This window comes from Eschrichtius robustus, chromosome 18 (assembly GCF_028021215.1).
Source record: "Eschrichtius robustus isolate mEscRob2 chromosome 18, mEscRob2.pri, whole genome shotgun sequence".
Lineage (NCBI taxonomy): Eukaryota > Metazoa > Chordata > Mammalia > Artiodactyla > Eschrichtiidae > Eschrichtius > Eschrichtius robustus.
In genome coordinates this window covers 12,169,648-12,188,210 of record NC_090841.1, presented here as the reverse complement: position 1 = coordinate 12,188,210, position 18,563 = coordinate 12,169,648, and the positions used below count along the sequence as shown (strand labels likewise).

The 18,563-nt window shown below is 38.0% G+C and overlaps 1 protein-coding gene across 3 annotated transcripts in view; it reads right to left on the bottom strand.

The window, feature by feature from the left end:
- The window catches only part of NBEA (neurobeachin), a 607,091-nt gene that overhangs the window by 122,635 nt on the left and 465,893 nt on the right, over nt 1-18,563 (bottom strand). For all 3 annotated transcript variants that reach the window (XM_068526405.1, XM_068526406.1, XM_068526407.1), the window contains exon 41: nt 155-272. In XM_068526405.1, the coding sequence (XP_068382506.1) occupies nt 155-272 (118 nt within the window). The remainder of the gene's footprint in view (nt 1-154; nt 273-18,563) is intronic.

Here is an 18,563-nt window from a genome sequence, read left to right as displayed (position 1 = left end):
AAGCAAATTAATTCTCTCTGTATTTTTGTTTTAGCGAGGGCATATCAAAGAAAGAAATAAAACAGAAAAAAAAATCAAGTCAGTATCACACCATGTAAATGAATAACATCCAAATATGAGCACATTTTCTTTCAAAATATTTAAGGGGACTTACTTCGGTTTGCCATAAATACTTCCAAAGCAGTGTTTTGTAGAAGATAACGTCTTGAAAATACAGCTCGTATCTCGCTGAACATCCATTTTCCATGAAGTCCCTCAGTGTATGCAAGAACCTAAAATAAACAGTTTAAAGGGAAGCGTCAGTTAAATACGTGTCTAAGAATCAGTGTGACAATATCTTAGACAGTGCTGTATAAAACTCAGTAAATTAGGAATTATCTTCCTGAATTCATGATATATCACAATATTGTCAAACATTTGATTCTGTATATTTGCGAAATTTCTACCTTTCTAAATTTTTAGTTGGCTCATGAAGAAGTGAAGGAACAGAAAAGTTATATGTTCAAGGTGACCCTGTGACTTAAAACAGAAAACGTGTTATGCTTTTGTGGTCTTGTATATGATTGGTTGGACCACGTGGCCTGACATACACTTTTGGTTCTTTTCTAATGTCACTTTTCCTCCCTCTTCCTTGCTTAACGAAAGCCCACTTAGCCCCAAAGTGTCCATGTGGTCAACCCCAGGCAAGGGGCCATGACTGATCTAAGCCAGGGGTCAATGAACATTTTTGGTAAAAGGCCAAATAGTAAAAAATTTTAGATCTTGCAGGCCATCTGTCCTCACAACTATTCAGCTTTGCCACTGTGGTGTCAAAGCAGTCACAGCCAATGTGCAAATAAATGGGCACGACTTTATTTATAACAATGGCCTGAATTTGTTCCTGAGGTCAGAGTTTGTCTGATCCATGGTCTAAGCCAATCATGATAAAGTTATTCTTTGCTTTTTCCAAATTCCCTTGCATCTAAGGGCAAGGACATTTGACCCAGAACTGGCTAATGAGAACAAAACCAGTCATTTGGGGATGTTTCAGAAAAGCTGATAAAATGAGTCATATGTAGCTGGCACACTCCTTTCTCTTCCTTGCTTGAATGGAGATATAATGGCAGAAACTATAGCAGCAATTGTGTAGCCATTAGAGGAAGACCAAGGGAATCCCAGCAAGGTTGGCGCTAATATTAAGTTACTGAAACAGTCTCAGCAACTATCCATATCTGGACTTCTCCTTCCATGATACAGATAAATCCATATTTGATTAACCCACTGCAATGAAATCTGCAACACTTTCCTTCCTGATACACCAATGTATTCTAACAATACATAAACACATTCTCTACTTGCACTGGTGTACCCTGTATAATCTACTACACTTATATTTGCTTTGGTGAAAGCAGAAACTAGTTACTGAGTTTTACATACATGATATTCCTTAAGGTTTGAGAATAAGTTATGAAGTCCTTTTTCACATTTCCTTTCTCTAGGAATTATATATCTCTGTGTGTATATTATATATTATATAATTATATTATAATTATATTATGTTATCTATTCATCTTTTTATTTTTTGAAAATTCCATTTTCTAGCGCCTTAATTCAGTTTTTGTCTTTCTCTACACACTGGAAGGTTTTTGGAGGCAGTGAGACATCTATTTAAATCATGAAACATTTTGGAGCCAGTCACAGTCTTATTTAAAACTTGGCTCTGCTATTTACTAGCTATAGGAACTTGGAAAAATTATTTAACTCTACCTGATTTTTGTCACCTGAAAAACAGTGATAATACTACTCATTACTGGTTAATTTAAGTGGAGACAATGAATGTAAAGTGCATGGCCTAGCTATTGTTGAAGTTCTGTTTATATGTCCTTTCTGTTGAGCATAAAGTGACAACTGTTTTTCAGTTTCTACATGTAAAACTTCTTTTTATACATTTCACAAAAGGATTACAGTGACTTGCCACAATTTATAGTAATACATGCTTACCTGGGTGCAACAGTTTACAGATTTGAATTTCAAAGACTAGCATAATTTTTTTTTAATGGAAAGAGTACTAATACAGGGTCGATAACTCTTATTTTGTCAGGTAGGAATAATTTTAAGACACAACAGCCACAGCAACAAAAACTATCTTTCACTATGACCATTATTTCACTAATATATATATATATATATATATATATATTTTATATATATATATAAAGGCCATTTGAAAACCCAAAGAGTGAAATGAGTATAATCTCAGAAAAAAGGAGAGATCTTCCCATGAAAGCTGTGTTGGCACCCTTATACTAAATCTGGTATGCCAGGAGGATGGATGGAGATTTTATATTTTTATATATATATATATATATATATATATATATATATATAAAAATAATGTATATTATATATAATATTTTATATATTATATTATATATAAAATATGTATAATATTTATATATAATATGCATATTAGGCTGTATATAATATATATATAGAGAGAGATATATTAGTGTGTGGGTATATATATAAACGCATATATACACACACTAATATTGTTATCTTTCTCTTTGGGAACCATGATGTAGTGAACATTTGACCAAGTATTCCTTTCCATTAAGCATGTTATCAGTTTATTTTACTTCTAGCAGGCAGGTGGCTCTCAAACACATAGAAGTTGGTTTGACTCCTTAAGGGCCCCATGCTGAAGTGTCTTACCAACTGTGCCAGTTATCAAATTATTGCTTCCCAGCTCCAAATTCACCCTTCATTGTTTATCTTGTGAAAGTGAATCTGTACCCTTTATTTTTCCTTTGCTAGCCGACACCATGTCGAGGTCTATCAGGAAAGGACTCTGAAGAGATGATGCAGAAGAAAGGGGTTTTTCTTCCTGGCTCTGCGTGCTCACCTAGCAGGTCCCTGCAGAGCGTGGGCTTCTCCAGTGCCCGGCTCCTGCAGTGTGTGATGGCTGACAGCAGCCAGTGACTAGCAGCTCTCTCCAGGACCCCCTGCCCCAAACAGTTTTGTAACAGAGGGCTCTGGTGAGAACCCTCCCATACACAGATTCAGCAACTCCCTAGAGGGTGGTTTTTGGGAAAGTTCCAAAAGGCAGAGCTCCAGCGAGCTCCCTCAGCAGGGCACCAGAGTGACTTCTGTACCATGAAGGGAACTATAGCCATGTCCTCTCTAACAAGGCCAGGAGGCCTCTTCTTGGGTTCAATGTCAGCTCAAAAGACAGTGGCTGCTCCTCATATATGCTGTTTGCTATATTTTTTAAGAGTTCTTTTTATTTCTTACTAACCGTTCCCTGTTTCTCCAATATCCTGTTATAATTTATAATTATTTCTGTTTTTATAAATTATAACACTTTCCCTGTTTAAATTGCTATGTGGCTTCCTTCTCTTGACTGGATCCAAACTGATAGAGGAACTCAATCAGTTCTCCTACCACCGCTTTCACAGCTCCAGGTTGGGACCACAACAGTCCTCAGGGACCCTCAGGAGCAAGAAAAAAGGAAACTGAGATAATCAGAGGAACTCAGTAAAGCCTGGAGGCAAAGAGTAAAAGGAGACAGAACAAAATTAAAAGAAAATTATTTTGCTAGCAGCTAATAAACAGCTCAGGAGGCAAATTCCGAAAGATAGACCCAAAGGTCCCAGCTATTTTGAACATGGCAGCATCATCTGAACGAGCGGTACAGTCCTTACCAGAGGGGCCGAGGGAAAGAAAATTTTACTTTACAGGCACCCATGTTATAGTTAAGCTTTTGAAATCCTTTAAAGAGGCTGATAAAAGACAATGCTCTGAGATGTTCATAATTCCCTGCCAGAAAACCCAACAGAGCCTAGAGTCCTTTTGTTTTTTTTTTTACAGCAAGCCACCTCCTACTTTCTCTTCTTGTTTCCTTCAAGATTGATTATGGAATGAAACTCTCTAAAATTTTTTTATTAAAAAATCTTTGGCTGGCATCCAACTTAGAGTTATCATGTACTAACCTCCAATATCTCTTCTCTGACATCACTTTGTTTGAATTCTGCGCCTGGCACTTATTTATTTTTTTGTTTGTCAGTCCCCTCCCTGTGACGTGAAAGTTCCATGAGAACAAGGCCCTCATCTATCTTATTTACTGCTCAATACACAGAGCTTAAAGCAGTGCCTGGCACAGATGTGCTCCATATACATTTGTTTGTTGAATAGATCAGCAAGAGAAACGGACAGAGATAATACATATGGGGAAGGTTACAAAGAGATCTTACAAAGTACGTGCATCTCTGACTCCTTTGCTGAACTGGAAAAAGCTTTCCAGTTTCGCCTCAGACTTCTCGTGTTTATTATCCTAATGGTGGAGCCCATCAGAGGTCTCTTCTGTTTTTAGATTTAATCAAGATCTAAACAAAGTGATCTAAATAGAATAACTGGTTTCTCTTTTCTGGTAGTTTAATCTGCACCCACAAGGAACTCTAGACTGGGTTATACCCCATCTTGGAAGACCCTGTCCCCATAAAAAGGATTCCTTCACTCTAGAGGGTTGGGCTAAGTTGTTTTAGTTCATAGACTTATGCCTCGCACTTAAGAAAAATGTATACTGAGGTGTGTCACAGAATATCATCTGACACCCCTCTTGAGCAACAATTTTATTTCAGATAAGTAATTAGACTTTTTTTGTAGTGAAATTAATATAGATAGGATGGAAAATAAAATGTAAAAAAATGATGAATGGTTAAGATGAACCACTAGCATTCAAATAAATTTTGTGATTGCCATGACCGCCTGGGACTATGCCCCAAGTCCCCTTTCCTCTCCTCTGCTCGTATGCAACGAGAGGGTAACCAAGAGAGAGCTCACCTACATACACTTGGCGGCTCGTGGAGGCTAAAGTAGAAAGCTGTTAGACTGGAGGCAGAGTGATCGGTTAGGACGCTGCTTCGGGCAAGTGATGAGGAGTTTAATCAGTTTGTATATGCTTCAAAAGTGCAAAGGAATATCATTTATAGTTGATTAAATACTGAGTTTATGGCATGTTTATATAAAAATCTGGGCATCAAGCCTAGATCTGAAATATGACCTGATACCATAAAATTGCCTGTATTTTATTTATACCTCTACTAGTTACATAGTGTTCTGTAAGTTTCAGGACCTTCTATAATAACTCTTTAAGTTACTTTTTCATTATAGCCCAAGATATTTTTCTAAACCATATAAGTACTTTCATTTATACTTGAGGTTTGTGGTTTTGTTTTCTTTCTTAAGTCGACCTTCCCATATCATCTGGTTTGTGCTTGCTGGCCTCTCGGAATTACTTAATATACTATGAAATCAATCAACAAATGCTAACTAGCCTATTCAGTTTCATTTTATGAAAATTGAATAAAGATAACTTTTATTACATCATATAGGTCATAAATAAGAAAATTAAAGCATCTTGATCACAAATTTTATGCAACTTTTGTGATTTTCTTAAGCAACCACTGAACTGTTTTGAGCTAAGGGCTTAATATCCAAAAGAAGTGAAGGGAGAGAGAGATCATGCTGGCTTTATACCCTGAGGTCTGTCCCACTCACTTATGAACTGAAGCACACAGGACATAATATAAAACAAATGTAATAGAGACCCCTTGTAAACCACTTCGCCCGAATGTGTGCTTAACACATATTATTTGATGACTGTGTTGAAGAAAAATAGGGTTGCTGTGCACTCATGTGTATCAGACATGCATATTTGTCAGAAACATGGGTATGGCTGTCAAATCAGTTCCATCTTTTTTTTCTTTTAAAGGCAGCTAATATTGTGTGACCTAAAAAGTACTTGTTTAGTGAGAGCTTTGCTGATCTCAAATCATCTGATGCATATGTTAGAACAAGTATTTGGATATGAAAAAACTAAATTTTGCTTCAAGTTATATTTTCTGTTAAGAATTGATAAAAATGATGTGAAGGGGTGGAGAGACATGCCCTGTTCAGTGTTCATGAGGCCATGATATCCAACAGACACTTGCAGCTTGAACAGTTTAATTAAAGGGCTGTTAGTGCAATGGAAAGCTGTAACCCCCATCACTTTTATAATTCTGTACAAATTATCAATGATTCTGGATGGGACAAACGTATTCAGGATGGAATAGTTCAAGAGTAATTTGAGGTTTGCATCCATAAATGATCATCTCTGCTCTTTTCCCTTTTGCCAGATGAATGAAGAGGAGTCTGATGCCCAGAAGGAAAGCAGAACCACAAAATGGAAGAAGTTTGGGTACTAAAATGACCATGTGGAAGATCATCTCTGACTGGCAGTTGCTGTCACGGTACACGGGGTGAGGAAGTGGGAAGCAGCAAAAACAGCAAGACGTTTGGAACTCCCTGTTCCCAGTTCTCACCACCTGTCTTGGTGATACTATTTCCTCACCAAAGGCATGGAGAGCATAAGATATAAGAAATAATTATTTAGAAGTGTATGGAAAAAAGGAAACAGCAACACAACGGACTAGCCTCTTCTAACTGGGCAATGAATAACTTTCCAAGAAGTAAGTTAGGTATGCATAACTGAAGAGTAAGTTTCCAGATCCTTAACTTCTTAAAATCTATCTGCCTGAGAATGAACATGTGAGGGAAATACAGGTTCTCTTTCCCATCTCTCTTTTCCCACTGCCCTTCTCCAATTAAAAAAAAAGGGTGGGGGGCTCTCTATGGTGTATTATCTGGGGTATAAAATCTGTTGAGGGGCTAGGAGCCTCAAATAACGGACAATTCAAAATTCTGATGGAAGTGCTGTAAACTGTATGCCCTTAATGACTGGATTAAAAAAAATCTTTTTGCAAGTTAAATGGTTTCCTAATTCTTTACTTTCAAAGAGTTGAAGTTGGATCTAATCGGGCTGTCAGTTGGGAGATAATTAAAAATAATTTTTCACGATAGATCACTAGGTGATTTCTAGCATACAACTTAGAAGTGGTACAAAAAGCTATATGAATATGCTGTAATAAAACTTCAACATCCTTCTATTTATTTACAATTTAAAACTGTGAACAAGATTTTTCAACATATCTACAAAAAATAAAGTTGGAAACTACGTATCACCACACACTGGTCATAATGGCCATCATCAAAAAGCCTACAAATAATAAATGCTGGAGAGGGTGTGGAGAAAAATGAACCCTCCTACACTGTTGGCGGGAATATAAATTGGTGCAGCCACTATGGAAAGCAGTATGGTGGTTCCTTAAAAAACTGAAAATAGAGTTACCACATGATCCAGCAATCCCACTCCTGGGCATATATCTGGAGAAAACTGTAACTTGAAAAGATACATGCATCCCAATGTTCACTGCAGCACTATTTATAATAGCCAAGACATGAAAGCAACCTAAATGTCCATCAACAGATGAATGGAGAAAGAGGATGTGGTATATATACACAATGGAATATTACTCAGCCATAAAAAAGAATGAAATAATGCCATTTACAGCAACACAGATGGACCCAGAGATTATCATACTAAGTGAAGTAAGCCAGACAGAGAAAAACAAGTATCAGATGATATGGCTTATGTGTGGAATCTAAAAAAAATATACAAATGAACTTATTTTCAAAACAGAAATAGACTCAGACATGGAAAACAAACTTATGGTTACCAAAGGGGAAAGGGATAAATTAGGAGTTTGGGATTAACGTTTACACACTACTATATATAAAATAGATAACCAACAAGGACCTACTGTATAGCATAGGGAACGATACTCAATATCTTGTAATAACCTATAAGGGAAAAGAATCTGCAAAAGAATATATATATATATATATATATATATATATATATAACTGAATCACTTTGTTGTATACCTGAAACTACCATAACATTGTAAATCAACTATACTTCAGTTTAAAAAAAGAAAATTAGGAGTAGCTTTAATATTGATTCCTGTATTGTTCTAGAAATAAATAATATTCATATGTGGATATACTAACCATTCATCTCATTAAGAGATGAATTTCCAGTAGCATTTTACTTTTCACGTTTAATAATTATTTTTCAAATCTCACAATATATTTATGTTGTATGATTGTAAGCTGATAATATTTGTAATAATAATTTGTTCCAGAATAAAAATGTTAAGCACGTCGAATTTTATGGCTTTAGGAATTAAAAATATTAAAATTTTAATTCATTAGTATATGCTTTCTGCATATTAGTAGAATATAATGATCAATATAAGACTTTCAAGCATAAAATATTTTTAGAATAGATACATTTTGGGGAGGGAATCAAATGGAAATATTTGTTGAGTGAGAAAGAGGAATTATATAAAATGTCCATTTGAAAAAAGAGATTATTTGTACATTTTAAAACGCATGATGATGGTAACCAAATCATTATTCTTTTGGATATATTTGATTCTACTGGGCATATCTGAAAAGTGAGTAAGAATTTTATTTTAAAATATCAATGTGTAGGAACATGCTGGATACCACATCTTTTAAAAAGTTTTAAACTTATGAAAAAATTTACATGTTAACTTAAACATGTGTAATATGGTATAAAATACTTTACAGGGTGGATGAAAAAAAGAGGACAGTTACAATGGACCCACCCTGCACAATAAAGAAAACCTCAAATATCTGATGGAAGAGTCTTACTTTAGCCTCTTATCCAATTAATAATGAATACAGTCATCAAAATAAAACTGTCAGGGGTAGGCACTATAATCAGTAAAATCTAAAATGGACCAAAAAATGATCATTGAATCAAAGCTTTTCATTAAAACTTAGATGGAAAATAATCAATCCTGATGAAAATAAATAATTCATGTAATATAAAATTGAAATGGAAAAAACTGAAAATGGCTTAACTGTGAAGTAAATGAAAACGATCAAGAAATTAAGCTAGGGACTTCCTTCGTGGCGCAGTGGTTAAGAATCCGCCTGCCAATGCAGGGGACACGGGTTCGAGCCCTGGTCCGGAAAGATCCCACATGCCGCGGAGCAACTAAGCCCATGCGCCACAGGTAGGGAGCCGGCGAGCCACAACTACTGAGCCTGCGTGCCACAACTACTGAAGCCCGCGTGCCTAGAGCCCGTGGTCTGCAACAAGAGAAGCCACTGTAATGAGGAGCCCGCGCACAGCAACGAAGACCCGACACAGCCAAAAATAAATAAATAAATCTAAAAAAAAAAAGAAAAGAAATTAAGCTGGCAAAATGATGGTTTTCAGGAAATGCATTTTCAATGAAAACTGAACAATATATACTATATTGCTATACTTCTGAGGTTAAATATTCATAAACACAGCCACTATCACTATGTGGGTTAAAATTGCAGCGTCAAAATATCGTATAATTGGGAAAAATTTAGGCAGCCCACCTACAGAGAGCTTTTTATTTAACAACCTTGCATTTTGCTCTAATTCATGAATTTATGTACCTGCCTCTCCTAGATTTAAAGCCTGCCTAGGGTCTGCCTCTCTTACTAGCTGTGAGACCTCAGGCAAGTTAGTTCATTTTTAATTCTTAAGTTTCCATATCATAAGATGGGAGAAATGATAGTACCTAACCTCACAGGGTAGTTGTGAGAATTGAATGAAATAATTCTTTTAAAAGATGCTTAGTACAGTGCCTGGCACACAGGAAGTGCTTAATAAACGTTAGCCTCCTACTCTAATTAATGTCTACTTTCTTGGGTGTATTTGTACAGACATACACATGAACACACACTCAGCGTGTCTCCGGTTTTAACTTTCATTAATGACACTGCCAGCAAGGGAGTAGAAAACCTGGACCACAGCATATGACCTTTAAAACCAACAGCCACGGGCTTCCCTGGTGGCGCAGTGGTTGGGAGTCTGCCTGCCAGTGCGGGGGACGCGGGTTCGAGCCCTGGTCTGGGAGGATCCCGCGTGCCGCGGAGCGGCTGGGCCCGTGAGCCACAATTGCTAAGCCTGCGCGTCTGGAGCCCGTGCTCCACAGCGGGAGGGGCCGCGATAGTGAGAGGCCCGCGCACTGCAGTGAGGAGTGGCCCCCACTTGCCGCGGCTGGGGAAAGCCCTCGCACAGAGGCGAGGACCCAACACAGCATCAATCAATCAATCAATCAATAAAATATTTTAAAAAATACTTTAAAAAAAAAAAACCAACAGCCACAGCTCTTGCTTCCTTGGTGGCAGTTTGCATTCTAGAAGTTTTCTGAAATCACAGTACTAACCTCCAACTAGAAAGCCCAACTATCTGGGACGTCAGCTACCACTCCCATCGTTAGTAGTGATAACTCTAGGAAGGTTTCTTCCTATCTAAGAAACAGCCTATAGTCAGGCCAGCTCTTGCTACCAAGCTTGTCCTCATGATTTATCAATTAATTTTTTAGTGACGCTCATTTAACAAGTATTTATTGAATTACCACCATGAGCCGATGGCGAATGAGAGGCAGAGTCCCTGACTTCAAAGAGTTCAGTCTCTTGGAGACTCACCAACAGTGGGGAAGATGGGGGGGAGCAGGGAAGGAAGAGGGTCTCAAGCAGAAGGAACATGTATATAAATATGGTGCTTTGGGGAATGGGTCCAGGAAGTCTGGAACATAGATTATAAAGAGGAGAGAGGTGAAAAATAACATTAAAATAATAAAAAGTGGATAGGGAGCCAGGATGTGGGGCTAGATCATGTAATTCAAGTTAAAGAGTTTGGATTTTTGGTCTGAGAGCAATGATGAGCCCCTATGTTAAACAAAGACGTGAGATGATTAAATTCACACTTTAGAAATCACTGCTGTGACTACAGTGTAGAGGCTGTTTTGACTGGAGAAGGGCAATACTGTTTCAATAATCTATGCAAATGCTATTTTATAGTCCTTAGTAGAAAACCATGAACTCTTTCAAAAAAGAAGTATTATTTGTACCACTCCAATAGTATCTCTCACACTGTGGGAAGTACTTTAAAAATGATCTATTTTATTACATACTTCCTCCCAACTGTAGAGTTCATGAGGGTAGAGACTAGGTTGATTCCATTTTGTATTCCTTATAGAATCAGCACATGAAAGGAACTCAATCAATTTTGTGGAATAAAATATTTAAAAATTTAACTTACAAACTTTGATTTGCAGCTGGAGTCCTCTGTGCCTACTTCATCTTCAAAGGCATGTAACTCTCAAAATTACAGTAAAACTCTCAAAATTAAAAAATGATATTGGCAAGGTTGCTTCATTTTTGTCCTGCTCGTGAATGTTCCCGTGTGTAAATATTATGTATTTGGCTGTGTTTCCTCATTTTCTCAAATTTGGCAAACTCTGAAATCTTGTATTTGTCCCTCTGCTGTAATTTTACAAAGGGAAGGGATGGGGGAGGCAGAACTCTACACTATTGGAAGGAAACTATTTTCTAGTTTCTAACACTCACTTTCACTTCCACACTTTCCCTTGTATTATTCTGTATAGTGACAAATTTTAATATATATTTAAAACAAATATGACATATATATTTAATATGACAAATATTTAAAACAAATATGACATATATATTTAATATGACAAATATATTTAAAACAAAAAATGACAAATTGTTATATATCTCCAAATAATCCTATCAGGTTATTTGGGTTTCTGGGTTAGAGGTTTTTCTTTGAATCAATTTGATAATAGGGTCTGATTGTGTAGATACTATAAATTGTCAGCACAAATTGTTTTCTGTTTTGGGAAATATTTCTTACTAAAGTTTTAGATATAGTAAGAAATGATACAAGATTAGATGGGGGAGTTGCAGTAATTATTGTTGCAATAGTGAAATCAGTCTTAACAGAGCAGACATAATGGAGAATTGCTTTTCACTAGAGATCTAGTTATCGTATGGAGAGAAATCTTTTAGAATATTAAAATTTTTTTTACTTCCCAATTTTTATTTTAGAAAATGTAAAACAAAAAATTTAAAAGTAGTGAGAAATGCATAATGAAGAGAGAATTTTTTTAAATTTAAGGGTGAAACTTTTTTCTCTAGTTAACATTTATTTATATCATCCTGAAAAAAAAATGGCACGCAATACAAATACTAGTGCACTTTTTAACTCACACCCATTACAGCTTCAAACACTTTAAAAAATTTTGGATCCCAGCACATCAATGAAAATCCTAATACAGTTTAAAAGGCATATATATGTATGGTATATAAGTATTTAAGAAGTGGTAACTACTAGTGGTACAAAACCCCATATTAAACCACAAGGTGCATTACACCCAGCTCTTACGTTCTAACCACCCTGATCACTTTCAGCTCCCAAATGTGCCATGTTCTACTCTGTCACGCTTCTGTGCCCTTGCACATGGTGTTTCTTCTGCCTGGCAGATCCCTCCCTATTCTGTTCTTCTGATTAACTCCTATTAATGACTAAGCAAGAAGAGCCTGCTTCTCCCTCTGAGAACCCTCTACCCAACTCTGACACTCACCAAACCATTATTACCGTGGTTGGTTTACTTGCAAACCTGTGAACCCACTGATAGCCAGAATTTTCAATGCATCTCTGCGGTTTTCATACGTAGCACAAAGCCCAGCACAGAGCAGTCATTTAATAGTAGTGATTAATTATGAATGCTTTTATTGATCTATATTTAGTAATACTCATGTACAGAAAAAGTTATCAATTTACAAGGTCTATATTAATTAAAAGCCATCCTATTAAGATAGTCCAGAATTGATTCCCAATTTATTATGTACTGGACAGGACATGGAAAGTGTCCCCTCCTGGTAAATTCCTTTTTACCATGTTGATTACCTGACCCCATCACTCTGGCCTTGGTGGACAGAACCGGGATGGACAGCTCATATAAAGTAGTTATCTAAGTATCAATAGAGTAGCCACCACTAGTGGCGGTGAGAATCCTGTCCATCACAGCCATGCTATTATGAATGCTGGCAGGCTGACCCCATCAGATAATCTTTCTTAATGATTTCAATGTGAGATATTCAGGGAAAATTTTAAGCAGGAGGGTGGGAAGAAGCCAAAAGATGGAGAAGGCAGTCACCAGAAATCATAAGGCAGCAGGAATTCTGAGGAAGCAGAAGCCAAGACATAAAGAGATGAGTCTAATGGTAGATGCAACCATCTCCTGCTCCAAACACATCTGGGACCACTTTGCTCTCTTGGATCCAGTCCCACTGGTCTTCCTCCAGTCTTCTGTCCATACCATGTTGTTTTCTGTCACAGGGCCAATGCACATATTCTCCCTCTCTGGAAATACTTCCCCTCCCCTATCTGCCTACTTCACTTCTACTCATCCTTGAGCTCTCCTGACTTCCTATTTTCGCAACCGACCTCTCCCGCTGGGTAAAATTGCCCTAACACACACTCTCATAGCGCCACATGAGAGAAGGTCTCTTCACAGCACTTACCACAAACGTAATCTTGCACATTTACTATGTAACTTATTAATGTAATCTCCCTCACTCTGTGGCCATTTGTTTCTGCTCACTACTGTATTGCTTGGCACAGTGCCTGGCACATCGCAGAAACTCAATAAACATTCTGTTGAATGAATAAATTTAAGGTATATTTAAAGTCAGTTGGTCTGTAGTAGCAAAAATATAAACAAAGACAGACAGTAACCAGCACTATAATGTTAATGGGTGGCTGAGGTTGAAGGGACATTTAAAAGACTCAATCATTGGAACTCAGATGGAATTCCAGTTTTGAAGAAGGCCTGATGAGACTTTCCCATTCGTACTTCACTATGCTTTCCTACCATAAACTCTGTAGTAGACACTACTGCTCACCCACTCAGGATCTACTGCGGCTTCCCCTCCCCTCCACCTTCCTGACTAACAGAACCCTGATGGTGTTCAGTTAGTGACCTCTTCCATGCACTTCTGAGCCAGGGCACACCGACCTCATGGACAGTCCCAGAGGTGATCAGGTTTGAAAAGTGTCCCCATTCTTAAGAGGGCAGCAATGAAAGAGATGCTCCCTCTTTCCTCTAGACATTCCTGTGCTTAGGTTGATTTGGAGGAGTGTTGAAGCCACATTGCTATTGGTGTGAGAATGAGGACAAACCAAGGATGACAGAGTGGAGATGGGGAATGAACCTGGGTTCCTGAAAACATCCAGAAGCAGCTGAATCAATCAACCCAAGAGACTAATATAATTCAGGACTTACTATTTTATGATAAACACACATACACACACATACGTACATATATACGTATAAAGCCATTAGAGTTAGGGTATCTATTACTTGCCACTGAAAGTTCTCTGATGCAAACTCTTATTACCTGATGTAACTTTCATGCCTCTGTTATTTGAAGAAGGAAAAAGCCTGACTAATACACAAACACCCACACACCCCACAAAATAGGAGCTTTCTGTGCTATCTGCTCATGTTCCTGTGAACCTAAACTAAAACTAAACTAAAAAATAAAGTCTATTAAAATTTTTAAAAATATGCAGACATTGGGGCTTCCCTGGTGGCGGAGTGGCTGAGAATCCGCCTGCCAATGCAGGGGACACAGGTTCAAGCCCTGGTCCGGGAAGATCTCACATGCCGTGGATCAACTAAGCCCATGAGCCACAACTACTGAGCCTGCGCTCTAGAACCCACGAGCCACAACTACTGAAGCCTGTGCACCTAGACCCCACGCTCTGCAACAAGAGAAGCCACCGCAATGAGAAGCCCACGCACCGCAACGAAGACCCAACAGAGCCAAAAATAAAATAAATAAAATAAATAAATTTTAAAAATATATGCATGCATTAAACATTTCCATACTTTGTAAATATTCTTGAATAGCTTCCCCTCCTTGTCTGCCTGATAAAGCCCTACCATGTAATAAAAGCTTACTGTTCAAAAAACATTTCCTCAAAAAATATTTACCATTTATCAAGTATCTGCCAGGTGGGTGCCAGGCTCATCAGGAACCAGGAAGACAGTACGAATGTGAATAGTTGTTCAAGTTTTAAAGACTTTTCTTTTTCAGTGAAAATTAGTAATTGAAGACTATTTTCGTACAATACCAGTTCAAAGTTTTCAAAGTGTGTTTTTACTTGAAAACCTGAGTATTCCTGGGCACTCACAGGTGCATCCTTGGGGTTCATAAGAATCTGTTTTTCTTTCTCTCAAAGCGAGAGCTCTTCTCGAATTACTATCTCCCAAAGAGCAGCCCTAGAATGAAACCCAATCTTCATGCAGGGAATTTGCATTTGGAAAGTCCTTTAGATTGGGTCTTATTTTAATGTGCATCTGCTCACCAAAGGATGAGGGTTACCCTTGACACATTTCTTCATACTACCAGTATGTACCAATAAGCATGCACTTTATTAGCACTTAGTTTGGTGGACTAGGACCATTTTTTACGTATTGGACATTAGAGGATGATATACGGACTGAAGTCTGACTCAACCACTTCCGAGCTGTGTAACTTGGGAACGTTCCCTAACATAACTGGGACACAGTTTCCACTTACATGAAATGAGAATGATCACATCCACTGTGGTATTAAATGAAATAACATATAAAGTGTCGAGTGGAGAGGTTGGCACAAAGGTAGTGCTACATAAGTGTGTTGAACAAATGAACTCACAACCTCCCCACCAGGACCTTAAGTGAAACCCACAGTCAGGAGTGACAAGAGCAGATCCTGCTGTGGCCTCAGCCCAGATGCTTTTCCAGTGTGCATTGTTCTCTGATCTACACTCTGCTTCTGCAGTTCACATTGGTTCAACTGTCTGGTTATTTGCAAGAATTTGTTCTTATATTCTACTTCCTAGATGACTTTCAGTGTTCTGTCTGCTGTGTTTGAAGTTTAATCTTTAAAAAAAAAATCTTACTGCTTCAGCTAGAGAAAATTCAGCTACTGAATTCCCTGTGTTATTTTTATTTCTACTCTCAAATTTCTGTATTAGAGGATAATTAACAGCTCTTCAAAAAATGCAACTCAGTTTAAATGTAAACAGCTCGGTAAACACCCCTTGCTTTTATTTTTTTTTTTATTTTTTTAATTTTTTTTTTATTTCATGACAATGAACCCCTTGCTTTTACATGAACGTCTTCCACAAGTATCTGTAATTGGAGGCAAAAGGAGGTTTAGAGATCTCCCAACTTTTGTTGGCAATGAAAATAGTATTTCCAGGGTTAGGCATCCCCAAAGGACTCTTCTACACCACTGTAATGTCCTAAGACTACTTTTCTTTCTTCTGTTTACTTTATATTCCATGGTCGTAAACCTGTCGATTTGCAGCAAAATACCGCTTTGCTGAGAATTTGCCATTTATCTGTTTTACCTGAGTATCACGGTCAAATACCTCTCCCCAGGCAAAGGCTGTTAGCAGCGCATATCATTTGTTCACCAAACAAAAATTTAGCACCTACTAGGTTCCAGATATTGTGCTAGGTGATGGGAAAACATTGGTGAATAAGACAAGGATGGTCCCTCCTTTTACGAAGCTTGTACTGTCTATTAATGTCTTTATAATTGATTGATATAATAATTCTATTTTACTGGGATGTTGACAAAAATTAAATCGGTTACTGTATTTAACAAGTATCTCCACTATAAGTACCAGAGGTCCCCTTTCTATAGGCAAGAGGCTGTCCAGAGCGTTTCCTGAAGAAAGGATTAACTGAAACATTGATTTCAAACTTAGCTCTCAATGAATGGTAGCTCTGCTGATTACTGTGATGCCACTGGGACCATTGAAAGGAGCGTAGTTATAAGATTAAACCTGCATTTTAGAAAGGCCACTTTGGAAGTAGTGAGGGGGAGGACTTGGAAGGATGCTAAACTGGAAATCTGCATTGTGCCAGTAGGAAATGAAGGAAGTCTAAACTAAGACAGCTGCCGTAGGTAGGAAGAGAAAGAGAAAGAGTATAAAGATATTTATGAGACAGAATGAATAGGACTTGAATGTTTTTGTTTTGTTTTATGTTGAGGTAAAGAAATGAAAGGAATTAAAACTGTTGTAAGAGTTTCTGGTTCCAGTGACTACGTGAGGGGTACTCTCCGCCACATTCTGGGATTAGGGTTACTGGCAGATGATGAGTGTTGTGAAAAAGATAAGAGGTTCAGTCCAGATGTCAGATATGACCATCACTCCACTTGTGAGTGATGGTCATGCTTTGCACAAGCATGAATTTGTGCAAAGAAAATGTGTTATCCACAAAAACAGTTAACCTATCGACACTTGGCTACTTTAAAGAGACGATAACAAGTAAATAAAATATTAATAAATTAAGTATCTAATTTGTTATTAAAGTTTTGCCCTCCACTAATAACATAAATAAACCTAATGGGACTTCCCTGGTGGGGCAGTGGTTAAGAATCCGCCTGCCAATGCAGGGGACACGGGTTCGAGCCCTGGTCCGGGAAGATCCCACGTGCTGCAGAGCAACTAAGCCCAAGTGCCACAACTACTAAGCCTGCGCTCTAGAGCCCGTGAGCCACAACTACTGAGCCCACGCACCACAACTACTGAAGCCCGTATGCCTAGAGTCCGTGCTCCGCAACAAGAGAAGCCACTGCAATGAGAAGCCCGTGCACCACAACGAAGAGTAGCCCCCGTTCGCCACAGCTAGAGAAAGCCCACGTGCAGCAACGAAGACCCAAAGCAGCCAAAAATAAATAAATAAATTTATTTTAAAAAGCCCTAATAATATTATTTTCTCCAGATATGGAGGTTATTTATAGGTCTCAGTCTTAACCCCGTCTTAATGCTGAGTGTTTTTCCCCTGGTGCTCGCCATAGTGTCTGGCACACAGCAGTGAGGGCAGCTCCATGGAGCTCCACTGCCTGTTTCTCCAATATTCATGTTTTAGTAAATAAATAAAAATGTATACTAGAGACATCCACATAAGCTAATTTATAAAGAAGGTAGCTCTTGTGTTATAGAATTCTACATGGGAGATGTACTATGAAGTGTAACTATATTTAGCTAATTATGAGTTATGTCATACAGTTAACATTTTTTTTTTATGCCAGAGCAGAAAGATTCTTGTTGGGTAGGTAGGTAAATTAAAGTGATTCATATCCTTGTAACTAATGTCCCTATGACTTGGGCAGGGGGCATTCCATAGAGGAATAATCTAGATGGGAGGTAGGGAGAAAAGGAGATATACCTATATGTATATAATTTCCATAATATATGTCGATATGATGTCTAATACACAAAAATAGATACCTGAGATTAACTGTACTATTTATCAATAATCTCCTCCTATAGACATTAAAATTTTGCTTAAAAAAAAGTCAAACTGGACTTCCCTGGTGGCGCAGTGGTTAAGAATCCGCCTGCCAATGCAGGGGACATGGGTTTGAGCCCTGGTGTCCCGGGAAGATCCCACATGCCACGGAGCAACTAAGCCCGTGCGCCACAACTACTGAGCCCGCGAGCTGCAACTACTGGAGCCCGTGAGCCTAGAGCCCGTGCTCCGCAACAAGAGAAGCCACCAGAATGAGAAGCCTGCGCACCGCAACGAAGAGTAGCCCCCGCTCGCCGCAACTAGAGAAAGCCCACGTACAGCAACAAAGACCCAATGCAGCCAACAATAAACAAATAAATAAGTAAATTTATTTTTTTAAAAAAGTAAAACAGATAAGTCACAAACTGTACAAATGGCTCTTTCTTGATTAAAAGCATG